This window comes from Diadema antillarum, unplaced genomic scaffold, assembly GCF_040938485.1.
Source record: "Diadema antillarum isolate AM-2024a unplaced genomic scaffold, OU_Dant_1.0 scf00000028, whole genome shotgun sequence".
NCBI lineage: Eukaryota > Metazoa > Echinodermata > Echinoidea > Diadematoida > Diadematidae > Diadema > Diadema antillarum.
In genome coordinates, this window is record NW_027270917.1 from 2,160,172 (window position 1) to 2,186,630 (window position 26,459).

The 26,459-nt window shown below is 40.4% G+C and overlaps 1 protein-coding gene across 1 annotated transcript in view; it reads left to right on the plus strand.

Annotated features, from left to right (window-relative positions):
- LOC139737133 (L-fucose kinase-like) overlaps positions 1-26,459 on the plus strand; it is a 63,836-nt gene that overhangs the window by 27,884 nt on the left and 9,493 nt on the right. The window contains exons 8-20 of the mRNA XM_071647814.1: positions 4,461-4,650; positions 7,513-7,649; positions 7,964-8,068; positions 9,210-9,269; positions 10,519-10,641; positions 12,829-12,930; positions 14,772-14,974; positions 15,535-15,671; positions 18,606-18,754; positions 19,803-19,949; positions 23,415-23,611; positions 24,244-24,347; positions 25,527-25,664. Coding sequence (XP_071503915.1) covers positions 4,461-4,650; positions 7,513-7,649; positions 7,964-8,068; positions 9,210-9,269; positions 10,519-10,641; positions 12,829-12,930; positions 14,772-14,974; positions 15,535-15,671; positions 18,606-18,754; positions 19,803-19,949; positions 23,415-23,611; positions 24,244-24,347; positions 25,527-25,664 — 1,792 coding nt within the window. The remainder of the gene's footprint in view (positions 1-4,460; positions 4,651-7,512; positions 7,650-7,963; positions 8,069-9,209; positions 9,270-10,518; positions 10,642-12,828; positions 12,931-14,771; positions 14,975-15,534; positions 15,672-18,605; positions 18,755-19,802; positions 19,950-23,414; positions 23,612-24,243; positions 24,348-25,526; positions 25,665-26,459) is intronic.

The following is a 26,459-nucleotide window of genomic DNA, read 5'->3' on the forward strand; positions in this document are numbered from 1 at the left end:
AACTGATTTTGGGATTGATAGTCACTACTGACAGGATTCTCGTAAACGGCACCTGTCAATCTCACAGGCGTCAAGTCGAAGCACTCACACGTCATGAATTGACCATAACGTAAAAACGACAGAACTCTACACACAAGAGTTCTGTGATAAAAACACGCTGGGCACACAAGATGAGTATGTTGGAACCACATGGCGCACTCACTGCTGGCAGGGCAAGCACGTGCTTTGCTCATCGAACTGATCGTTTTTATAGCGATCATAATATCGCTGCACAGCAGAGATTCGTATTCCAATGCACAGTAGGCCTACTCTCTCTCTCTCTCTCTCTTTCTCTCTCTAAAAAAAAAATGAAAACATTCACACTTGAAGGGGTGGATACATTTAAAACGGAGTCAATTTAGAGTGAAATTGGAGTGAATTTTGAGTGAAAATGTTCATTTTCACTCGGAGTGACCTCCGGGATCACTCGAAGATTTTGGAGTGCTATTGATGTAGCGCGATTCCGCTGCTTAAATGCATTCAGTTTTGCTCATAATCATTAATTTCATCCTTCTTTTTTTTTCTTGGAAAGCAAGCACTCCTTAAAGAGGGAAAACCCCGATTGGACAAATTGCGACGTAAACATGCATTGACATAGTTATGTGATACGTATAAACAATTTATCATGAAAGGAGAGAAAGGTACCTACAGTACATGTATCCAAGATAAACATTATGCATGCACGTGTAGTACCACTTCTCGGGGACTCGAGTGAAGTTAAACGCAGCTTTGTTGATTACATAATGCCACTCTGGTGGTTTCGCCATACCCTTCTCTCTCTCCTACGTTTTCTTTGTTTTCTCCCTCTCTTTGTCTTTTTTTTTTCCCCTACAAATCGTGTACTTTAAGAATAGACAGACGGTGTTAAACTTCAACTCAAGTGGCTTCTTAAGATCTGCGCCTCTTTCATCCATCTTAGGGACCGTGACACTATTGTGAATGACACAATTAAAAGCATCACACAAGGACTTTCACGCCTCGTTAGACCTTTAAGACTCAGATCTTTTTCTTTCTTTTTATGTGTGTGTGTGTAGACGTGGACGCCATTGGGAAATATCAAGCTCGAGACAATAAGTGGCCACTTACAATATAATGACCGACCGATGTTGAAGGTAGATTAAATCAGTAACTAAGTCAGAAATTGGGGAACCAGTAAATAAATAGGCAGCGATCGACACTTCGACGGTTTGCTAATCTAATGTGCAGCGATCGACGTCGAAAGTGTCAATCAAATACGTTATTTACGGTCGACGTCGAAGGTTGATAAAATCAGTAAGCAGCGATCGATGTCGAAGGTTGATAATCGGATGGGTGCTGTTCGTAATATTCCGAAGGTTCGTAATTCCGAAGGGTCGTTAAATTCGAAACACACAAATTCCCTAAACCTACAGGTTCGTTAATTCGAACGTTTGTGGCGTTATTCCGAAGGTTCGTTATTCTGAAGATTCATGAATCCGAAAATGAAATTAACGGAACAATATACCTTCTGAATAACGAATCTTCGGACTAGAGAGCCTTCGGAATAACGAACATCGGAATAATAGCTACCGATGTGTAAGGTTGATGAAATTATTAAATAGCGACCAATGTCCAAAGTTGATTAGGTCATACCGTCCGACGTTAGTGATCGAGAAAACTATAAAGTAGCGGCTGATGTCGAAAGTTGATAAAATAAGGACAATTAAATCAAATAGGTATAGCGTCCATAATGTCGAGATCAAATAAAATTGAGCAGCAACGAAGTGTCGAAGGTTTATGCAATCAACTTGGTATCGCACGACGTCGAATGTTAAGCAAAATTATCTGATTTATCCGACATTTGTTTTAGCATTGTAAAGAGGCTAAAGTTACCGTTATTCATTTCTGATCGCAAAAGCAATCATCCAACATTTACTAGTATTTTGACACCTTACGGAGCCGAATGTTACCGTTAATCATTTTCAAATGTTAAAGCAAACAACCGATATTCATTTTAGCATCTTACGGAGCTGAATGTTATCCTTTTTCATTTCCAAACGTGAAAGCAAACATCCGCTATTTATTTTAGCATCTAACTGAGCCGATTGATACCGTTAATCAGTTCCAAATGTAAAAGCAACAATCTGTTATTTATTTTAGCATCGTTCGGAGCAGAACATTACCGTTATTCATTTCCAAATTTAAAAGCAAACATCCGACAATCATTTTAGCATCGTACGGAGCCGAATGTTACTGTTTTTTCATTTTGAACGTCAAGGCAGACATCAGACATTTACTTTACCATCAAACGCAGCTGAATGTTACTGTTCTTCATTTCGAAATGTAATAGCAAATATCCGACATTTATTTTATTATATGGAGCAGACTGTTACTGCTATTCACCTCCAAACGTAAAAAGCAATCATCTGCCATTTTCTGGGCATCTTCCGGAGCCAAATGTTATTGCTATTTACTTTCGAAAGTAAAAGCAAACACCCGACATCTGTTTAATCATCATACGGAGTTGAATATTAGTGTTATTAATTTCCGAACATCAAAGGGATCATTCGACATTTATTTTAGCATCTTCCGGAGCTGAATGTTATTGTTATTTACTTTTGAACGTAAAAGCAAACATCCGGCATTTATTTTTATCATCGTACAGAGTTGAATATTATTGTTATTCATTTCCGAACGTCAAAGCAAAGATCCGACATTTATTTTAGCATCTTCCGGAGCTGAATGTTATTGTTATTTACTTTAGAACGTAAAAGCAAACATCCGGCATTTATTTTTATCATCGTACAGAGTTGAATATTATTGTTATTCATTTCCGAACGTCAAAGCAAAGATCCGACATTTATTTTAGCATCTTCCGGAGCTGAATGTTATTGTTATTTACTTTTGAACGTAAAAGCAAACATCCGGCATTTATTTTTATCATCGTACAGAGTTGAATATTATTGTTATTCATTTCCGAACGTCAAAGCAAAGATCCGACATTTATTTTAGCATCTTCCGGAGCTGAATGTTATTGTTATTTACTTTTGAACGTAAAAGCAAACATCCGGCATTTATTTTTATCACCGTACAGAGTTGAATATTATTGTTATTCATTTCCGAACGTCAAAGCAAAGATCCGACATTTATTTTAGCATCTTCCGGAGCTGAATGTTATTGTTATTTACTTTTGAACGTAAAAGCAAACATCCGGCATTTATTTTTATCATCGTACAGAGTTGAATATTATTGTTATTCATTTCCGAACGTCAAAGCAAAGATCCGACATTTATTTTAGCATCTTCCGGAGATGAATGTTATTGCTATTTACTTCCGAAAGTAAAAGAAAACATCCGACATTTATTTAATCATCGTACGGAGTATTATTGTTATTCATTTCCAAACGTCAAAGGGATCATTCGACATTTGCTTTAGCATATTCGGGAGCTGAATGTTATGGTTATTATTTTACTTTCGAACGTAAAAGCAAACATCCGGCAAATTACTGATACTTTTCAAAAGATTTTCGCGGATCGATTTCAGCTAATTTCCTTCATGTAGCCGATGGTTGACGGGAGAGTTTGATTTTCATATCATTAATTCCGCGCTGGAGCGCTCGGGCAAATGCGGGTGTTTAGACGAGCGTGAAAGTGCGGGCGACTTCCCTCGTCTGTACGCGTCCAAACGCCCGCGTATTACCTAGTACGCCCGGACGAAAGGGCTTCCCGCATTTGCCCTAGGGGTTTTCGTGACGTTTCCCGCGGTCGGCACTGTACATTAAGAAGTCAAAATTTTTGTAAAGCTTGGGAAAACAAACTTGTATTGCACTGTCTTGTTTTATGTCTGGTCCAAATATTGATACACCTCATGCCATGAAACTGAAATGGGATTCCTAATGTAAGACAAGCAGTGGTATCATCTCCCATTTAATAGATAAATGATGTGAATTTAGATGCTCACTATTTTACACTGTCAATGTGGAAATTCTTACATGAATAATTTTTCATGCCCTGTCTTGGGTAAAATGAAATTTGCATGTCTTTGATTCTGCAGCATTAGAATGACAAAATGTCATTAAATATCATTGCAAGCAAGAATATTTGTGCATATTTTCACACTAGTTTTAATGTTGCGCGGATGTGCAATTAATTTTCAAACCACGAAAATTTCCACTTTTAAAAAAGTGTGTGTAGATTCGGTTATTTTGCTTGTTGTATCTCATTGTATATCTCTGTGTCTTTACCTCTTTATTTCTATCTCTCTCTCTGTCTCTCCCAGTCTCTGTTTCTGATACTCCTTCTCTCCCAAATGATCCTCTAGTTTGCATGCATGTTCCCTGTTCTAGCTTTATTTATGTCAAATTGTCTTTTTCTCTATGTCTGTCAATGTCTATTTCCGTTTTGTTAACATTCTCTCTTTACTTGACTTCCTCTTTCGTGTGTCCTGATTTCTCTCATCGCCAGCTGTCCCTCTTCTTTGACTTCATCCTCCCTATGACTGCCAGCGGCGAGGAGGAGGAGTTCATCTCGGGGGAACGTTGCAAGGCATATGACAATGCCATCGGCCTCCCCGTCTCTGAGACAGAGCAGCGGACAAAGAGGATCGCCAGGAGTGTCCTCTGGCAGCACTTCCGGGGCATCAAACTCAAAGCAGGTGATAAAGGGGGGCTGCCCACAAAATCAGTTTCTTATAGAGCTGGTCATCAAAAAAGTCTATCGTGTCAATATTTTGTTCATTTTGTTGATTTGTCTCAGTAGACAGGCAAGGTTGTACAGCCACAGCCAGTCAAGTGTTTCTTATTGAAGTGCTGTTGAGGTTATTGTAATTCAGATTCAGATTCAGATTCAGATTCAGATCATTTATTGTCATGCACTATGGCATAAAAATCTTTACAACAGTCTCCATTAAAAATTTCACATGTAAAGGAAAATATATGTATACATAACTGAAAGACAAGTAACATAACACTAAACAAAATACAGCAAGTACACATATTGTAATAATCAAAATATTGCACTTGGTCCCTGCACATGTACATGACTTGTCTTATTACACGCAAAAAGCATGCATGGCTCGGGACCCTACCCACCCAACACTCAAAAACAATACACGCAAACCCACACCCACCCACACACATACACACACACACACACACACAAACGCACAAACGCACACACACACAAACACACCCGCACCTACCCACGCCTCATACACGCCCACATCACAAGTGTACAGCTGAACCATAGGGCTACTATAGTAGCTCCGCGGCTGTACATACCCCTACACATATCCACACCCACAGCGTCTGTGTGCGGCTGGGCACCCAAAACACTGACACATATCCACCCACTGCAAAAGCATACCACGTACACCTACCCAAACAGACAACATAGACATACACTTACACACCTTATCAAAGTTCCCGTTTCCATGTCCCGAAACATGTGAGCACATGTCTTTAGTTCAAATCCTCTAAAGTCTCTTCCCTGAACTTGCATCTGGATAGAATTATCATCTGTGTTTCTCATTGTTTTGAAACATGACATTGGAGCTCATGCATCATTTTGTTGTTGTTTTTGTTGTTGTTGTTGTTGTTGTTGTTGTGGTTGTTTTTGTTGTTGTTGTTTCCTGTCTTGTGTCACTAAATTGGAGAGTATGTGCAGTGCTCATCTAAGAATTATATTGTGGTTGAGGACGAAATTGAAATGGGTAAAATGTTAAGGTCCGGTCCCACTGCACTTATGGATGCAAAGAGGATGTAAAACGTAAAAAAAAATCTTGCCATCCATTGGAAAACGCTACGCATCCGCTGTGTACTCATCGCATACGTGTTTCATACGCTCTATCCATCGAGCATCTGTCCACTGTGATTTCATCCGTGCAAAAAGTTTTAAGCTGCTTAAAACTTTTAGAATGGATGAACTTTCCGCCGTGTACGATGTAAATCCGCAACATATGAGCAACAAACGTTGTATGTCCGTTATCATCCCTTAAACGTCCGCTGTATCCTCTCTGCATCCTCTGGGCATCCTCGCAACTCACATCCGCTGCAGCTCAAAACGGAAAGAGGGAGGAAAGATATGGTACATGGAACATCTATACATCGTTGATAGCACAGAAATAGAAAGGATGTAAGCGTATGCATCTCGTAAATAAAGTATTCAGAACGGACAAAGCGTTTGTTTCCGTTAGCCGTACATGATGCATCCGCTTCATCTGCTCTGCATCCGCTCTTTCCGCTATGCGTCCGTTTCGCAATTATCTCCGGTAACCCCTTCGGAGCTGTCATCCACTTCCATCTGCTTTCATCCGCTAGGCTTCCGATGAACATCCATTTAACATCACCGCTACATACTACCCACGTCCGTTCTTTTTCCGTTCTGTTTTTGCCAATTTTCGCCAATTTTGTCAATTTCTGGAGCGGATGAAAGCGGATGGAGCCATCCCCGAAATTTTGCTCGTCCGCTGTGTCCTTTCTGCATACATTTTGTGTCCATTGGCCAGTGGGACCGGGCCTTTAGAGTAGTTTTCTTGTATCGGTGATATCAGTGTGTGGAACGGTTTCTAAAACCACATAAATTTCTCGGTTGCCCCTCATGAATTATTCTTTGAAATCTCCATTATCAATTGGATAAAGTGATGTGACTTTCTCAGTGCATTAACATCCATCCCACACAACTTAAATATTTGAGTTTCTGCACCATGCTTTTGCTGATTTTGCAAATAGAGTATTCGGAATAATCTACCTACCGCCAGTAGCACTTGGAGTTTTTTGTTTGTTTTGTTTGTTTGTTCATTTCCATGTGATAAGATGGCTGGATAGCCCATATTCAGCTACACTAAGCTGGTCTTCATGGGATCCAGTTGGATGTGAGGTGAGACTACTTCACCGGGTTAAACACCCTGCTCTTTGCAATGATCTTTTACGTGCATGAGTTGTGGCTCTCTCATACATGGGTCCTTAGGATCGTGAGGCAGACGCGCTACCGACTGAGCCAACTCACCGCCCTTAAAGGGATCGTATAGTTTTGGTTGAGACCTAATTTCAGGTTTCTCACATTTTTTGGTGAGATAATGAGAAACCTCTTATAAAGTATGAAAGAGCATGTAATTCTATGAGGAATTCAATGTTTATTTGATGAGAATTGGTTTTGAAATGGCTGAGATATCCCAAAAAAAGCAATTCTAATAAAGTGTGGGACCCACACTTTATTACGATCGCTTTGTTTTACTTTGTTTTTGGATGTTTCAGTCATTCCAAACCCGATTTTCATCAAATAAACTTTGAATTCCTCTTAAAATGGTATGTTCTGTACTATATCATAAGTGTTTTCTTGGTATCTTGCAAAAAGTTAAAAGCCCAATTCTCATCTCCACCAATACTCTACCATCCCTTTAAAAAGTTAAAAGGCGCGGGAACATAGAATATGTGCACAACAACTGTATTTGATGGTTTGTTTTCTCTGTGTCTCTGAATCTCTTGTGCCTTGTGTTATACTCTTTACTTGTACCCAGTTGTCCTGGAGAATGGTAGCCATAACTACCAGACCCTTGCTGGTGGGGAGCATCTGAAGCATCTGGTCAGCTGTCCGATGAAGGGAGAGGATGGAGGTCACTTCGCCTGGTCAAATACAACTCACAGCTTCCAAGAGGTAATGTGTTTTTACCGTTCATCAGAATAGCCATAATGATGTTGTAGTTGTTGCTGTTAAATTCACATTTGATTTTTTGCTGTTGCAATAACATATGTACTAGATGAAACACTTGATAAGCGTAGTTTCCTCTATTTTTTTTTTTTTTTTTTTTTGGGGGGGGGGGCATTCCAAAACATTTATGTTTTTCTTTGTCTTCTATCTTTTCTTTCTTATCCTGTCGTTTACTCTTACTGTACATCAAACTGTTAATAACATATTATGATAGATATGTAGTTGGCTCCATTGATATTTTAACTTTTTTTTTTTTACAGGAAGGTGCCCAGCTTAAGGGAGACACCATTGTCATCAACTCCATCCTGGGGTCAGGGGTCGCAGTCACTGGGAAGTCATCGGTCATCGTCCACAGTCACCTTGAGGTAAAATTCATTCGTGCTTGTCAATGCTGTAGCGCATGAATGGTTTATCAAGTAACTTGGAAAGGAAGCAAGATATTTGGTCCAACTGAAAATATGTGACGTCCCTGAGTTTGGGTGACTTTGGTTCAAAGTTTGTGTCATTACAACCAATCTTCATCAAAATATAAATTGATGAAGAGAAGTAGCCTTGCCCAAGCTGCTGTACAAAATTTGATACACAGGAAGTATCAGGTTCTGCATTTCCCAAATTTAACTTTTTCTACGAGAAAGATATCAAGCAGTGTGTAGCATCCACACAAGTTCAAGTGTAAGAAGTATTTCACTAGTGGTACCCCTCTGCTCAAGGTTGCGGTGTCAGAACTATAAAGCTTATTTGAGCTGCAGTTCATTTCAGTTCATTCATTTCATTTCCAGTAACAAAAACAAGAAGTTAACATGCGTATCGCAGCACAAAATTGGTGCAACAATGTTGCAAATGAAAATACTGTGAACTGGCAATAAATACCATTACTCTGACCTTTCTGATTATGCCAAATCGAAATGGTTGCAAAATGGGAGAGGGCTGCTAAAGAACAGAGCTTGTAATTTGCAGTCCCCTTGTAAACCATGACCAATTACAGTAAAAAAGAAAACTATCAAAGGCAGATTACCTTAAAAAAAAGAAACACACACACTAATAAACAAAGAAGAGGCAGCTCTCTTGGAGGAAAAAAAAAAAGATTAGAAGGAAAAAGAAGGTGAGACCAAGGAGAACGGGGGAAAAGGGGCAAATGAAGAAGGGTTGAAAGGTCAATAGTAATGCCTGCAAGGCACAAGATGCAAGGGCTCACTGAGGTATAAAGAGAAGATTTGTGTTTTGAGATGATAAATGATTTTCATTTAGAAGAAAGAAGGGACATGAAATTAGGGTATACAAAAATATGACTCATTCTGGTACATGAGAATTTATGTTGAATATTCTTTAATTTAAAGTAAAAGTATTAAAACTTGCAGCTTCATTTGTACTGTTATCAAGAGAATTCCATGATTAAAGAACAGAAAAAGAGGTTATAGATTTGGAGAAGCTGTGTTTTTTGGAAAATAAGAGAAATGCATAATACAATCTTAGAATGAGATCTTTTCTGACATTCTCCCTCTACAGTGCAAGATGAACATCTCTAAAGATTCCTGTCTTCTGAACATTGATCGGGACGCTTCCAAGGTGAGATTCTGGTATGCAAATATTCAGTGTTTATGAGTGTGATGGTTCCAAATATTATATGAGCATGCAAGTTTAACCATTCTATTCAGCGATGCGAAGCAGAGTTTAATAGAATGGTTAAACTTGCACTAAATGTGATATTTGAACCATCGCACAGTTGATAAAACGTTGAATATTTGTTTAATTCAATATGCCTTTAAGGCATATTATGGCACTTTGAAATGTTATGCCACAAGGTGTCCTAAGATACGCAAATTTTGAGACACATTGCGTGTATGAGGTGCAGCGTTGCACGTACAAGTGTAGCTGGTTATGTGCTTATTGGTTGATGCGAAACAAAAAAAAAACACCAAGAAATTGCTTATGCTTTGAAAGGAAAAAGAAAGAATCAGAATGGAAAGTATGTTTTGCTCTCAATGTACTTTGAAACCAGTTCACGTAATGTAGCAGTTGATGACTCATGGTGTTAAGATTATAGAGACTGTTCTAACCTCAGGGTTTGAAGTGCTCTTTCTGAGTGTCTTTAAGTCTCTTGTCAGTAACCATTCAAACCCTCCAAAATGGACCTGTCTGTCCCTTCCCGCCTGTAATCATATATGTGCTAACCCTTTGTGTGCTGTGACTGCCCATTGGCACAGAAAATCCCATAGTGATGCACACACTGTCCAAAGACCCTGGCAACAGAAAGGGTTAATTTTTTCAAACTGTGTGCAGAGACCCCCAGCTTCCCATTTTAAAGGGGCATTTCAGACAATTTTCATAATTTTACATCCTGTAGTGCATAAATCAACAGCTCCGTGTATCAGATTTGTGGCATTTATTATGGTCCTTGAGCAGAGAAATCATTACTCTTAAAAAAACAAAAACAAATTACACTGAACAAAGATGATGACATAGGAGCCTCACATATTTTAAAAATGTAGCAGTATAATCCATTACCATACTGCTTGATTGACAAGTTCACCTGTGTAGAATGTATGCATACCTTCTTCTTTTGTTCTGCCTCCTTGAGCCCCTACTCATGCATTTTTGTTGTGAGGCTGCCATGTCATCATCCTTGTTCATTGCAATTTGTTACAAAGTTTGAAAACATTCTTATTCCTCATCCCAATCACTAAAATTCTGAAGCTCTGCAACCAGTGTATTAAACTAATTTACAGTTGTTCATATATGTAAAAGTCTGAAAATCATCTGGAGGTCTCCTTTAATACTACATACCACCTCCTCCCTGTGACACCCCACATCCCAGGAGCTGGAGAATGTGAGCCTACCAGAGTGTGTCTTCCTGCAAGGCTTCAACCTCTACCTGGGTCACTACCCGAGGGTCAAGACCAAGATATACACCGTCCTTGGCAAGTTTGACGCCATCATGGTGAGTGCAATCAAGAGTCACTCCATTACATATTCAGGTATCTGCAAGGGTTGTAGACTTGCAGTGATTGCAGGGTTGCCACGATGACAACTTGAATCCTAAAGGTTGTTCCACTGGTCTATGCCTCAGTAACAGCTGATTGTTACAAAACACAATGATTGCAAACCTTGCAGTGCAATGGGTCCCTAGATAAGTCAGTGAGAATGTAGAGAAGCATATGGTGTACAAGATCATGGTAGCATATCAGTGTAGGCTTTGTTTCTTGAGACTAGAGCTTTGGCATCATTTTTGGCACTGCTCTAAATTGAATTACTTTAATTAAAAGTGTCATTATGAATTAAGTAAGAACATTTAAGTACAAACATTACTCCCTTGTAGATAAATAAAAAGATAGGAAAAAGATGGAAAGATTTTATACAAATAATGCACATGAGAGAGTGTTTATGTACATACATACATACATACATATATACAAAGGTAACAAGAGAATAGCGTGACTACTGTGCCCTACATGTTGCTGTTCATCACATATTTTTTATAAAATGGGTTCAAGAATGTAGCCAATTGGAAGCGCTGAAATGAGTCACGTGTGCGTGCATTATTTTCTTCAGGTATGCACTAAGAAGAGTCTCTCTTCCACCTCCCTGGCCTGACGTACGTCACAATGTTTTACACTAGCAGTGCGCACTCAATCAGTTGTTACAAGTGCGTCAGGTGCTACTATACGCGCTGTCAATCCTGTAAACAACTTCTAGTTCGGGCCGCGGGCTGCCACAACAGCCGGCGGCCTTTCTTGTGCATAACAGTACGTGGCGTACGTATACTCTTATACGTACGTACAGTACTTATGTGCGGGATTTCCGAGTGCGACGTGCATAAATGTTTGGGACGAACATCTTCGGACATCTTGACTTTTGAGCGAGTGCTACATGTAGCTGACTGGTATTGACCCACAAAGGTATGTGAATAATGCTGTTAGTTTTCGACCCATTTTATAAAACAAATGATGCACAGGATTATTTCGTGGCGTTAGTGAAGGTGCGGCTCACTCTCGAGTATTGACAACGGTTGCAAACATGCACTCGGCTGCGCCTCGTGCATGTCGCACCATTGTCAATACTCTCGAGCGCGCCGCACCTTCACTAACACACTCTATCCTGTGCATCATTAGTATAATGTAATCCCACAGCCCTAGTACTGTGTTGGGATATCGTGCCCTAACATTGGATGTCTTCACTTTTTGTGTGGCCTCTTTGCACAATCACATAAAAGCATGAAGTGGAAAAGTTTACTAAAAGGTCCAGATGTCAAGCTATTGAAAAAATAAGTGCAATCGTACAATTTCAAACAGTTGAATACTCTGATGATTTGTTCAGATGAAAAGTAAGTGTCAATGTAAAACAATAGAGATTACCTAATCCCCTAATCCCTATCGTGTCACTGTTGCCTTGCTGTTGAACTGAGGCACATTGCTACACCTCAGTGAGGTGCAGTTAGGTCAAAGTTTGGAAGGATTGAGTGGATATATGCTGACAAAAAAGTTTGGCAAGTCATAAACTAGCTAAGAGCCAAGGCACATAAAGGGCTATTCTTCTTTTTAATCCAATGTTTGGATATTATGGAGTTTGGCATATTTGTCTTGCTCTGCAGATGTGCTATGAATGTAATTACATTAATTTAGTGTCTGTGAGGAAGCATTGTTATCCATGTCCTTTGGATCATGCTTGTCAAATGAATGAAATGCTAAAAAATAGTGATTCTTACAATGGTGCTAAATAAGGCAGGACAGACTTTAAGGAAGAAAAGGGCACAAATTCGAAAAGGTGTTCGAAATCAAATATATGGTAAAAATTCAGTCCGTGGACGTGCAAAAAGCATGGAATAGGCATGCCTTGCCATGTGCGTATCAGTGCAAATTGATTATTGGAAGTCTATTTTAACCTGTCGAGGATAATCTCTGCATGAGTCACGAGTATACTTGGACAAGTGTCTATGGTAAATGCATGTTGTAGAAAATCAGCCCGTCCTCAACGTATGGGTTGATGGTGTACAGACAAAAGTTTGCTCAACAAAAAAAAATGTTAAAATCTAAGCCACCTTTGCATATTCCGGCCAGAGAGTGGGTGTGATGAATTCATTGCAAAGACCACTCATACATGCCCTGTATGTGTGTCCTTGCCTGACCAGACTCCATACATTAAGGGCACCAGCTCCTTCTGTAACTCTCCGTGGATGGTGTTCCTGACCAGGACCGGAGTGGACAAGGAAGACCTGTGGCCCACTCATTTGGTACGTAGGATATCATCGTCATTCTACTCTCTCCTGTTGGCTCTCATTGTGCTACGTGGTTGAAGGACAAGTCTGCCTTCATATGCATGTGGATTGAGTGAATGCAGCAATATTAGTAGAACACATCAGTGAAAGTTTGGGAAAAATTGAACAATTCGTTCGAAAATTATGAATCTTTGTACCTGTACAGTCACTGCTGGATGAGAAGACTACTATGGGACAGTGTATGATGTCACATGCATACAAAGATATTAGTAAAATATAAAGAGAATTTCACAAAATTTTACTTTTTGAAAAAAAGTCCACATTTCCTCCACTCGTCACTGATGTACATGTTAAGGGTAGTATTATTCCCCCTGGCCTTCTGAGAGAGGGAAGTCAAGTGTTCTTTTATTATGCGAGAAAAGTAAAAATATCTTGAATTTTCTTTATATTTTCTTTATATCATTGTACACATGTTACATCATGAGCTGCAGTCGTCTCCTCATCCAGCAGTGACTAAGCAGAAACTTCAAAAATTCATAACTATTAGACGGATTGTCAGATTTTCCTCAAACTTTCACTGATGTGTTCCACTAATATTGCTGCATTCACTTAATCCACATGTCTATGAAGGTGCACTTGTCCTTTAAAGGACAAGTTCACCTTCATAAACATAAGGATTGAGAGAATGTAGCAATATTAGTAGAACACATCATTGAAAGTTTGAGGAAAATCAGACAATCCGTTCAAAAGTTATGAATTTTTGAAGTTTTTGTGCAGTACCCGCTGGATGAGAAGACTACTGCAGTGTATGAATAACTTAGATGTCACATGCGTACAACAATATAAGGAAAATATAAAGAGAATTTCACAAAATTCCATCTTTTGAAAAAAGTACACATTCCCCTGACTCGTTACCGATAAATGTTATGGGTAATATTATTCCCCCTGCCTTTAGAAAGAGGCAAGTCAATTGCTCTTTTATTATGCGAAAAAAGTGAAAATATGTTGAATTTTCTTTTATATTTTCTTTATACTGTTGTACGCATATGACTCACAAGCTGTAGTAGTCTCCTCATCCAGCGGTTCCAACACAAAAATTTTAAAAATTCATAACTTTTGCATCGATTGTCCAATTTTCGTCAAACTTTCACTGATGTGTTCTACCAATATTGTTGCATTTTCTCAATCCTTATGTTTATGAAGGTGAACTTGTCCTTTAATATTGCCAAAGGGAATAGTGCCTTCAGAGATAGGATGGTACAGTGGTAGAAAGAGTGTGATGAAGCATTGTATCAGTGCTGACCAGCTTGAACACTCATGTACTACATTCAAAAGTGTTCTACACCTTTGATCTCAAAATACTCCGTAACTACTCATTATCCTAGCAATTTGCATCAGCCAGACAAGTTTCTTCATTATACCCCTGTGATACATTGCCAGCAAATTCCAAATGGTGGAAGATTAATTTTGAGCCCTCTAAGAACTATGGTTATCTATAAAAAACTGTGCAATACAAAACTATAATACACAAATCAAGTGCATTGCACCTTCTCATACTAGAAATTGATATGAGAACTGAGTATAGTTAGGTTAAGACTCATATTAAGTGCAGTAAAGGTGGAAATGTAATAACTTCCTAGCATTTCCTGAAAAAAGGTCAGAGTACCGCAGCACAAGGCTCCTTATCACTAGAAATGGAAAGTGCTTTGGTTGCCTTTAATTGTTATCATTTCAAGCACTGTAACCCATGTGTTTTCAACACAGACTGATTTCAACTGGTGACATCTTCTAGCTTCTCATCATTCATGACATGCTTTTAATATGTGACTTTCTCCTTGCGTATTATTGCATTTTAGTCGGACTATGATCGCACGCTGTACAACGCCAAACTGTTCCCCGTGATGGCGTGCCAGATTTCTATCGGCATAAAGGAGGCCCTCTGGCTGCTGCACGGGGAGAAAGATGAGGAAATGCTTCAACGATGGCGGTCGTCCTGGCGACTGTCATTGGAGGAGATCATGATGAATATTGACCCCTCCACAGAGTTTCAGTGGAGAAGGTGAAGACTTTTAGAGATCATTCTTCTTTTTTGGGCTTTTTGTCCATTCCCCTTTTTTGGCTTCTTCTCCATTCCCCTTTGTCATTCATTCATTGTTGTTCTTCATGAATTGAGGGTGTCATCATTAATTGCTAAAAATGTTTCCTAAAGCAAATGATGTACTACATCTCAATGTACAATAAATCTTTCTGATAAGATTCCGACGTACAGTAATGTGACTATACAATAATACGGTTTAAATAATTCCAGTATTACTTTCTAATGCTGCGAAAACCCGGATTTTACTTTCTATTGAAACATTTGTTAATTTGAATTCCAAGGAGGCCTGTTTGTGAATGGTGTATGAACATTTCATACCCAGCATATAAAAAAAGTGTGATGTTAAACACAAGTAGTATTTATCAATTGATAAACAGTTAATATGGAATGTGACCTTTGCTAATGATCCTTTTATGACTCTACTTTCAGTGAAAAATAGTCTGTGCAATATCTTCTGGTTTGACTGTGATTGAAAGGGAGCCAGGACCTAATTTCTTTATTTGTTTGCTTGGCCCCAATAGGGAGATGTTCATCCAAGTTGGTCTCAAACATGTGGAGGATGTGCTACTCAACAGCAGAAACCAGGGCATCCTCCCCATGCTCAAGTGTGCCGTTGCCGAGGGCTATGCCCAACTGATGCTGGACCGGCTGGATGCGAGTGAGCATTGCGCAGAGGAGTTGATGGAATGATGGTTGTTTGTGGGTCCGGTTGACACATGTGGCTGAGTGAATGAGAATGACTGATGCTATGTATCAGGTTGTACTGCATGTGAAGTGATGGAGTTGCAGTTGTTGGGGAGATTTCTGTGTGCTAAATCTGCTTGATGAACATGTGAGGTTTAGCTTGTGCCATAAATTGTATTATGTATGATATGTTCCATGAAATGACTCTGATAGCAAAATGGTGATCATAGAATGATGTCATGATTATATTGAAAATGATGAGGGTGATGATGATTAGAGTGGTGATGTTATTAGCTCACCTGAGCCAAAGGCTCAAGTGAGCTATTGCGATCGCCCTTCGTCCGGCGTCCGTCGTGCGTCGTGCGTCGTGCGTCGTCCGTCGTCCGTCGTCCGTCGTCCGTCGTGCGTCGTCCGTCGTGCGTCGTGCGTAAACTTTTTACATTTTCATCTTCTTCTTGAAAACCCCATGACCGATTTTCATCAAACTTGGCAGGTAGCATCCCTAGGGGGTTAGGAACTCAATTTGTTAAAATGGGCACCATGCCCCACCCAGGGGGCCCCCAGGGGGGCCCAAACCCCCCAAAATTAAGGAATCTGTAAAAATCTTCTTCTCTAGAACCAGAAGTGATAGAGCGAAGTTAATACTATGAGTTAGTACATTGATGACTGTAGTTTCAAGTTTGTTCATGGCAGAATCAGGGGTGCCCCCCTTGGGACCCAGGGGAGGGGGGGGGGGGGGTGGGGAAGGGTTCTAATGGGGCCTAAATTGTACATTTTCATCTTCTTCTTGAGAACTACATGACCCATTTTCACCAAACTTGGCAGGTAGCATCCCTAGGGGGTTAGGAACTCCATTTGTTAAAATGGGCACCATGACCCACCCAGGGGGCCCCCAGGGGGCCCAAACCCCCCAAAATTAAGGAATCCGCAAAAACCTTCTTCTCTAGAACCAGAAGTGATAGAGCTAGGTTAATACTATGAGTTAGCACATTGATGACTGTAGTTTCAAGTTTGTTCATGGCAGAATCAGGGGTGCCCCCCTTGGGACCCGGGGGGGGGGGGGGGGGGGGGGGTGGGGGTGAGGAGGGGTCCTAATGAGGCCTAAATTGTACATTTTTATCTTCTTCTTGAGAACCCCATGACCCATTTTCACCAAACTTGGCAGGTAGCATTCCTAGGGGGTTAGGATCTCAATTTGTTAAAATGGGCACCATGCCCCGCCCAGGGGGCCCCCAGGGGGCCCAAACCCCCCAAATGAAGGAATCTTTAAAAATCTTCTCTAGAATCAGAAGTTATAGAGCTGAGATAATACTATGAGTGAGTACATTAATGACTGTAGTTTCAAGTTTGTTCATAGGAGATCCAGGGGTGCCCCTCTTGGGGGTAGGGGGGAGGGGGGTGGTTGGAAGGGTCCAAATGGGGGCCTGAATTGTACATTTTCATCTTCTTCCTGGAAACCTCATGATGGATTTTTGTCAAACTTGGCAGGTAGCATCCCTAGGTGGTCAGGATCTCAATTTATCAAACTGGGCACCATGCCCCACCCAGAGGGCCCCAGGGGGCCCCAATTCCCCCAAATTAAGGAATCTTGAAAAAATTGGGCCCTTATTGTACATTTTCATCTTCCACTTGAGAATGCCTCGTCAAATTTTGGTAGAGCTGTGAATAATTTAGATTAGTGACTGCGTGAAAGGTGAACTTGCGATACTCAGGTGAGCGCTAGACCCGCGGGTCTCTTGTTTATGATGAATTATGATGAAGGAGTGCCTTTTATAGTAACTTTAGTGATTTTGATATTGCATTTGAGGATACATAGTGATTGAAGCTCTGCTAAACATGTGAAATTTTTCTTCCATGTAACATGCAGACGACTGGCCCTTCAAATGAACAGAGATATACACATGATAAAGTGTGTTGAAAATTATGTGTGTGATGTTTCAAATGTGACCCTGCACCTCAAAACAAACAAAAAGTCGCCAGACATGAATTTTTAGTTAAGACCATATTCTGAAAGAGCGTACTTTAAGCTTTAAAATGATGTATAATTCGAATCAAATGGACTCTCCTAACCTGTCTAAATATTGGAAAGAAAGCACAAACTCAGGAAAAGTGTGAACTGAGAAAAGAGGCTCTGAAGTACAGTGTCTATTCAAGCGCTTAATCTTTACCAAACCGTTGCTGGCTGTGCGATGAATGGGACAAAAAACAGGAAGTAAACCACCAGAGTAACAACAATGAAGGGATTATTAGATTAAACTGAAATTAAGCATGCCTCATTAACACAATCTGTTCATAATTAATGCCAACTTTCAAAGCAGTAGCGCTATCCTTTCAAAAGTTATTAGAGTTGAAAGTGAAAGAGTGTGGCAAGGTTTTTCAGAAATGAAAAAGGGATTCTAAAGACACACCTGATCACACTATTCTACAAAAAATGTTCGAGATAAACTGCTAAAAAAACACACTTTCCTGCCCATTTTATGATACCAAATTTTAGCATAATGTAAAAGAAGACCCGCTCTTTCAGAAAATATGAAAAAGTCAAGTTCGGCTAGGTTGACCCATTTCACTTATTTTCAGTCCTCACACAAAATCAGTGTGTGCGACTTTATGTTCGTTTTGAGGTGCACGGTCACAAATAATCCCTTTGATGGTACAGATGATAATATTTATGGTGATTCAAGCCCTGCCAAACGTGAAATATTTCTTCCGTATATAGCATGCAGACAACTAACCTACAAATGAACAAAGCTTTACCATACATGTATGTATTTAATAGAGTATGAACAAAACTTGTGTGTATTAGGTTTCAAATCAGATTACCAGTAGTGGAAAATTTTAAAAACTTCACACAGTTGACCTTTTATCTCTTTTCCTTCTGCCTCTGCTTGCCTGTAAAAAAAATGCCCAGTTGCCTGTAAGTGTAACTCTGCTGGCATCGCAGCCCGCTGCCTCGTGTGCATCGCAGACGTCCTGGGAGCCATGGCTGGAGGGAAGGGGGGACTCAGGAGCGGACCAGGGGGCAACAAGACCTGGAATGATGCCTTTCAGCTGCTGGAGGTGAAAAAAAAAACTTCTGGTGCCACTTCCAGGTTTCTTTAGCTGACAAGCAAAAAAAAAAAAAAGAAAAAAAAAGTCTTCAGCTCATCTTTTCTCATTCCACTTCCAAATTTCTTCAGCTGACAAGCAAAAAAAAAAAGGTCTTCAGCCCCCAAAATAAACTTACCGTGCTCACACTTCAAGGTCTCTATCTATTTCTTTCTAGTGCCACTTACGTGCTTCTGGGGGGAAAAAAAGTGGGGTGGGGCCCAAAGTGGTTACACCTTATGTATTCATTTGTATGGTGCAAAAAAGTGCCCCCCCCCTTCCACCAGATATGAGTAGATCTGCTGTATCACAAAACATCGTACCAAATAAAGGTTGAAATATAAGGAGATATCAGTATTTTCCTCAATAAACCATGACTGCAGACGGTTTAGTCACGTAACATTTTTTATATAACTATTGTTCACATTTTGTGTGTTTAGAAATGCTTAACATCGACTATATGGATTAAAATTTTTACAGTGGTTGTTTGTACCCCTAACTGATATTTTAGAACTACTTTGAAGCACTAATGCTGGATTTTAGTTTCATCTGCAAATGGTAAATTATGCCTCTAACCCGTTGAGGACGGTTTGATTTTGCTACAACACGCATTTCCCATAGACGCATGCCCGAGTATACTTGGCACTCGTCCTCACATATTGATTTTTTTTTGTTCTGGTGAAAATACTGTATACGCCACATATTTTGTGAGTCTAAATTTTCTCGAATCAGGACTTTCCGACAATTTCGCGAGTGGTTAAATTTGCGATCATGTGGAGTCCTGTACTGAACGGAGAAATGTATATGTGTGCGTCACATTCATATCAGCACTAGAGTCAATATTTTTATGTGTTTTTTATTTCGCGAATAGCAGCTGACTCGCGAAATTCGAAAAAAATAAAAACCTCGCAAAATATTTGGCGTATACGGTACTTGGTAAGTGAGGAGAAAGTGCATGGGGCCTATCAATGCCTCATGGAGCAGAGAGCTAACCCATGGTGATGGTTTTCTGTCCTATCAGGCAGAGAAAATGCAGGCTGGCATACGCTCCCTAGCCAACCACCGCTCACAGTGGCTGGACCAGCCAGACCGCCTAACCAGGGCCGCTCGTCACTACGAGGGCGCCGCTCAGATTCTCATTCGGCACGCTGTTATGCTGGCACGCAGGGTAAGAAACCTCTTCTTCATTTTGTTGATTGCTGCGTGATAGTCAGTGATCGCAAAAGTGGTTCTGTAGTTGAATGTGTGTCTGGTGTAATGTTGCCTGTACGTTGAATCTGTCTCATACATTTTGTTTTTGAGCTGACAAAATCGGGTGAATCATAATAATTGTTCCCTTTGTCGTATGACTGTGATGTGAGATAGCAGCATGCTGTGCTCTAAAGTTTGTACTCTTTTCATGAATCATCAGATATGATTGGTCCTGTGTTACGCTGAAAAGTTCTTACAAAAGTTTGTCTGGTAGTGTTCAAATGATTCATATCTAAACATGAGTGCTTTAATGAATGTCATCTGACAAAACCACTGGTCTGGTTTATGAAGTGCCTAGGTTCAATTTCAGTTTGATTAAACTCTTGGGCCCAAATTCCCGAAGGTGATGCAAATGAAACCATGGTTTAAACCATGGACAAAAACCATGGAGCGCCAAGTGTTACATGGAATTTGTTGTTACAAAATCAGTCATTTCTTCGATGAAATGATTATTTTGTAACGAAATGACAACATTGCAACTGATTGACAACTTGCCCTACATCGACGTAAATAAGCACTGAATTGATCAGTGTTTAGTAGTAGCCATGATAAAAAATCATGGGCGTACATACTCGAGCAGGATTCGAACCTACGACCTCCTGATCACCGGACAGGTGTCATCTCCACTAGACCACCGAGCTTTCGCCCGACAGCAAGTGTTGGTTCTAATCCTTATAGCATGCAGCGGGTACTGCTTTGTTATTCAAATTCATGAAATTCTTCCGTCGAGATGTTTTCATTGCAACTGATTGACAACTTGCCCTACATCGACGTAAATAAGCACTGAATTGATCAGTGTTTAGTAGTAGCCATGATAAAAAATCATGGGCGTACATACTCGAGCAGGATTCGAACCTACGACCTCCTGATCACCGGACAGGCGTCATCTCCACTAGACCACCGAGCTTTCGCCCGACAGCAAGTGTTGGTTCTAATCCTTATAGCATGCAGCGGGTACTGCTTTGTTATTCAAATTCATGAAATTCTTCCGTCGAGATGTTTTCATTGCAACTGATTGACAACTTGCCCTACATCGACGTAAATAAGCACTGAATTGATCAGTGTTTAGTAGTAGCCATGATAAAAAATCATGGGCGTACATACTCGAGCAGGATTCGAACCTACGACCTCCTGATCACCGGACAGGCGTCATCTCCACTAGACCACCGAGCTTTCGCCCGACAGCAAGTGTTGGTTCTAATCCTTATAGCATGCAGCGGGTACTGCTTTGTTATTCAAATTCATGAAATTCTTCCGTCGAGATGTTTTCATTGCAACTGATTGACAACTTGCCCTACATCGACGTAAATAAGCACTGAATTGATCAGTGTTTAGTAGTAGCCATGATAAAAAATCATGGGCGTACATACTCGAGCAGGATTCGAACCTACGACCTCCTGATCACCGGACAGGCGTCATCTCCACTAGACCACCGAGCTTTTGCCCGACAGCAAGTGTTGGTTCTAATCCTTATAGCATGCAGCGGGTACTGCTTTGTTATTCAAATTCATGAAATTCTTCCGTCGAGATGTTTTCATTGCAACTGATTGACAACTTGCCCTACATCGACGTAAATAAGCACTGAATTGATCAGTGTTTAGTAGTAGCCATGATAAAAAATCATGGGCGTACATACTCGAGCAGGATTCGAACCTACGACCTCCTGATCACCGGACAGGCGTCATCTCCACTAGACCACCGAGCTTTCGCCCGACAGCAAGTGTTGGTTCTAATCCTTATAGCATGCAGCGGGTACTGCTTTGTTATTCAAATTCATGAAATTCTTCCGTCGAGATGAATTTGAATAACAAAGCAGTACCCGCTGCATGCTATAAGGATTAGAACCAACACTTGCTGTCGGGCGAAAGCTCGGTGGTCTAGTGGAGATGACGCCTGTCCGGTGATCAGGAGGTCGTAGGTTCGAATCCTGCTCGAGTACGTACGCCCATGATTTTTTATCATGGCTACTACTAAACACTGATCAATTGAGTGCTTATTTATGTCGATGTAGGGCAAATTGTCAATCAGTTGCAATGAAAACATCTCGACGGAAGAATTTCATGAATTTGAATAACAAAGCAGTACCCGCTGCATGCTATAAGGATTAGAACCAACACCTGCTGTCGGGCGAAAGCTCGGTGGTCTAGTGGAGATGACGCCTGTCCGGTGATCAGGAGGTCGTAGGTTCGAATCCTGCTCGAGTATGTACGCCCATGATTTTTTATCATGGCTACTACTAAACACTGATCAATTCAGTGCTTATTTACGTCGATGTAGGGCAAGTTGTCAATCAGTTGCAATGAAAACATCTCGACGGAAGAATTTCATGAATTTGAATAACAAAGCAGTACCCGCTGCATGCTATAAGGATTAGAACCAACACTTGCTGTCGGGCGAAAGCTCGGTGGTCTAGCGGAGATGACGCCTGTCCGGTGATCAGGAGATCGTAGGTTCGAATCCTGCTCGAGTATGTACGCCCATGATTTTTTATCATGGCTACTACTAAACACTGATCAATTCAGTGCTTATTTACGTCGATGTAGGGCAAGTTGTCAATCAGTTGCAATGAAAACATCTCGACGGAAGAATTTCATGAATTTGAATAACAAAGCAGTACCCGCTGCATGCTATAAGGATTAGAACCAACACTTGCTGTCGGGCGAAAGCTCGGTGGTCTAGTGGAGATGACGCCTGTCCGGTGATCAGGAGGTCGTAGGTTCGAATCCTGCTCGAGTATGTACGCCCATGATTTTTTATCATGGCTACTACTAAACACTGATCAATTCAGTGCTTATTTACGTCGATGTAGGGCAAGTTGTCAATCAGTTGCAATGAAAACATCTCGACGGAAGAATTTCATGAATTTGAATAACAAAGCAGTACCCGCTGCATGCTATAAGGATTAGAACCAACACTTGCTGTCGGGCGAAAGCTCGGTGGTCTAGTGGAGATGACGCCTGTCCGGTGATCAGGAGGTCGTAGGTTCGAATCCTGCTCGAGTATGTACGCCCATGATTTTTTATCATGGCTACTACTAAACACTGATCAATTCAGTGCTTATTTACGTCGATGTAGGGCAAGTTGTCAATCAGTTGCAATGAAAACATCTCGACGGAAGAATTTCATGAATTTGGAGAAATGACAACATTTTGTCCATGAAATGGTAATTTTGTTGTAAACGAAATGGTCATTTTGTCGACGAAATGACCAATTTAGTAACAAATTGTTCCTGCGACACTTGGCGCTCCATGGTTTTTGTCCATGGTTTCATTTGGGCCATGGAGTATGTGTCGTAATATCAATATTTTGGCACAGCAATCTTTTCCCCCAAATGTGGCAAAATGACCTTGACCATTCTGTGGCTTTCATCTCCTACCTGCAGTTCATCACCACCACGCCATGCGATCTGACCGCCATGGAGAAGTGGGTCACCGTCCTCTGTCCCACCCGCATTGACCTCTCCGGCGGCTGGACGGACACGCCGCCCATCACGTACGAGTACGGAGGGGCGGTCATCGACGCCGCCATTCTGCTGGATGGCCAGATGAAGACGGGGGCTAAGGCGAGACGGATTCCAGAGTGAGCTTGTATTCGCTTCTCTGGGAAGAATGCTTGCAGAGACATCAAAATATCACACATTTTTTAGTGCTTTTGTGTCGTGTGCTCCCTCGTGCTCTGAGCTAAAATGATTACGTTTTGTTTTTCTTTCAAGTGCACATTTCTTTGATAATTAGCATATATTAGGAGATTGGAGTCTCAATGGCTGTTTCTTTTTGTGGGGTTTGGATGCCTGATTTTTACTTTTCTGACTGTATTGTTTAGCCATTTAATCTTTATTGCGTTTACAAAGGAAGTCACCCCAGGTGACTAGCAATAGTCAGCAAACGGTATCAAGCAGGTACATTATGCCATTCAAGAAGGAGATCATATAATTGAGAAAACGTAGTGTTTATAGTATCTCCTTACTTTGGACACATGCAAAATGAAGATTACATTATGTTATTGGTTTTGCATTACGATTTAGATATGATTGAAAAATTATGTGAATAATGTGACTAGCAGTGAAATTCACTTTTTCATCAAGAGCAACTGTTTCAATGTAAATGCATTCCTAGCACTGTGTCCCAGTGCCTTTATATTCACATCGATTGTTACTTTCTCATGGGGACAAACAGGATATGTGATATGTCTGTTCCTTTTTTACCATTCAGACCAAAGCTGGTCCTGGTCTTTGGTAAGGATGCTGCAGGAAGACAGGAAGTTGTATGTGAGGGACTAAAGGATCTCTCCAACTACACCAACCCACAGGCACCAGGTAAATAAGCCATCCATGGCCGTATTTTTGTGATTATTAGTAAATGCTGGTTATCCATTCCAAATGGTTGACAAGTGGAATTCTAACCAGGGAATCTTTCAGATTTTGTGCAGTGCAAACATCTCATGACACAATATGTTTACTCAAAATTATTACTGTAACTTGGGTCTGCATGTAAAACTAGAGATCTGGTACTTGGCTATGCTAGGGTAATAGAAAGTGTGATTTTTTAGCAGTGGCATGCCAATTGCCATAGCAACATTTCTAGTTCCCAATCAATTTGAATTTCAGCTGTAAATTTGAATTTACGTGTATTAGAATTGTTATAACAGGTGTGAGGAGTTTTGTAAAAAAATTGCTGTATGTTTCTCAGTTTTGTTTTGTGTGCAGTGAATGGAAAGTGACTTTAGGCAGAGAAAGAAGTATCGAAAGAGTTATAGGCCAAATGGACAAATTTTTTCAAACAGGAATTATGTACTTCTATACAGTTTTACTAACAAGCAGGTTTGTTTCCTTCTATGCTCTGTTGCATATATTATGATGTGAGAGAGAATTATCTCTACCCTGTTCAAATTAATAGACTCATCCCCAAATGAGTGACAAATCACTCTATGTAATTTTTTTTTTTTAATGACATGGATGGAAACATGAAAAATTTGTTTGATTGTAGACAACTTTGAAGTTATATAGCGACCACTGACATTGATTCATAGTCAGATCCCAAAATCTCCAAATACTTTGAGTTTACTTAATGATAATGGAAGTGAATAACACTTAAATAGTGCTTCATACCGATGTTTGTAAGCGCATTAATCCAGAAAAAAAAAATTGAAGTAAGATGCAGCATTATGTACGTATGATAATGATATAACAACAACAACAGCAAAAGCAGAAATTAGGACTGAGTAAATAGATCATGATTTGAACTTATCAACACTTTCAGCATTACGAATATAGAGAGGGAGTTTGCTCCAAAGAGATTGGGAAATAACAGATAAGGCCCTATCACCATAACGGGTACAGGTGCGGGGACCATGTGATAATTGGAGAGTGGACGAAGAATGGAGTGAACGGGTTGAAGTGGAAGAGCGGAAGGAAATCAAATCTTTAAGATAAGATGGGGCAAGATTATTACATTTAGTATGTATGGCACATCTCTTGCATCAAATTCAATCTCAGGTGCACTTCTGAAGGCAGCCTTCTGCTGTGCCGAGGTGGTGACCTACCCAAGCAACAAGAGTCTCAAAGACCAGCTGCAGGAGCGTTACGGTGGGGGCTTTGAGCTCCATGCCTGGTCTGATCTGCCACATGGATCTGGTGAGTGAAACCGTGTCTTTAACCCGTTGAGGACGGACTGATTTTGCCACAACACGCATTTCCCGTAGACCCCTGCCTGAGTATATTTGGGACTCGTCCTCAACGAGTTAATTCCCAAGTCATGTAGCAGTAATAGTAGTTGTAGTGGTAGTAGTGGTAGTGGTACAGCTCTTGCCTGATAATCGCGAATGGCTTTAGCGAGAATCCTGTTTAAGTGCAACAGGATTCGAGGTAACAAATGTTTCATGTTATTTCCATAGATAAATCAGAACCGTAAACTGCTGTATTGGGACAAATTTTTGGATTAAACACATCCATTGTCCATCATTGCTATCTAAAACTGATGAGTAAATCCTTGACTTTGGGATTGACTGGGATTTTATTTGCTTACTAGAAGGGCATATTTTTTAACTAATCCCAGATATTTGATATTTGATATTTTTTATTTCTGCAATTTCATGACAAACGTAACATACAAATACATTTTTCTTTTGTGCATAGATTCTGCCAATTGCACAGTCTATAATTTTTTGGCTATGCATAGGCATCGTGACTTGATATGTGCTGTGAATGCAGAAAAAGGTTAGTTTTGCAATGGATCAAATGAACAAAGACTACTAGTTAATTATTGGACATGGACTGGCTGGTTGATTGTTACGCTGCTGCGAAGGGAGACGATGAGCATTTACGATGTTGACGTGGCTTCAGCGTGCGTGATGTCGAGGAAGTGCACAAACACCTCCTGCACTGTATGGTAGATGTTCTCATTGCGTGCCTCATCAACACCAAAAATCA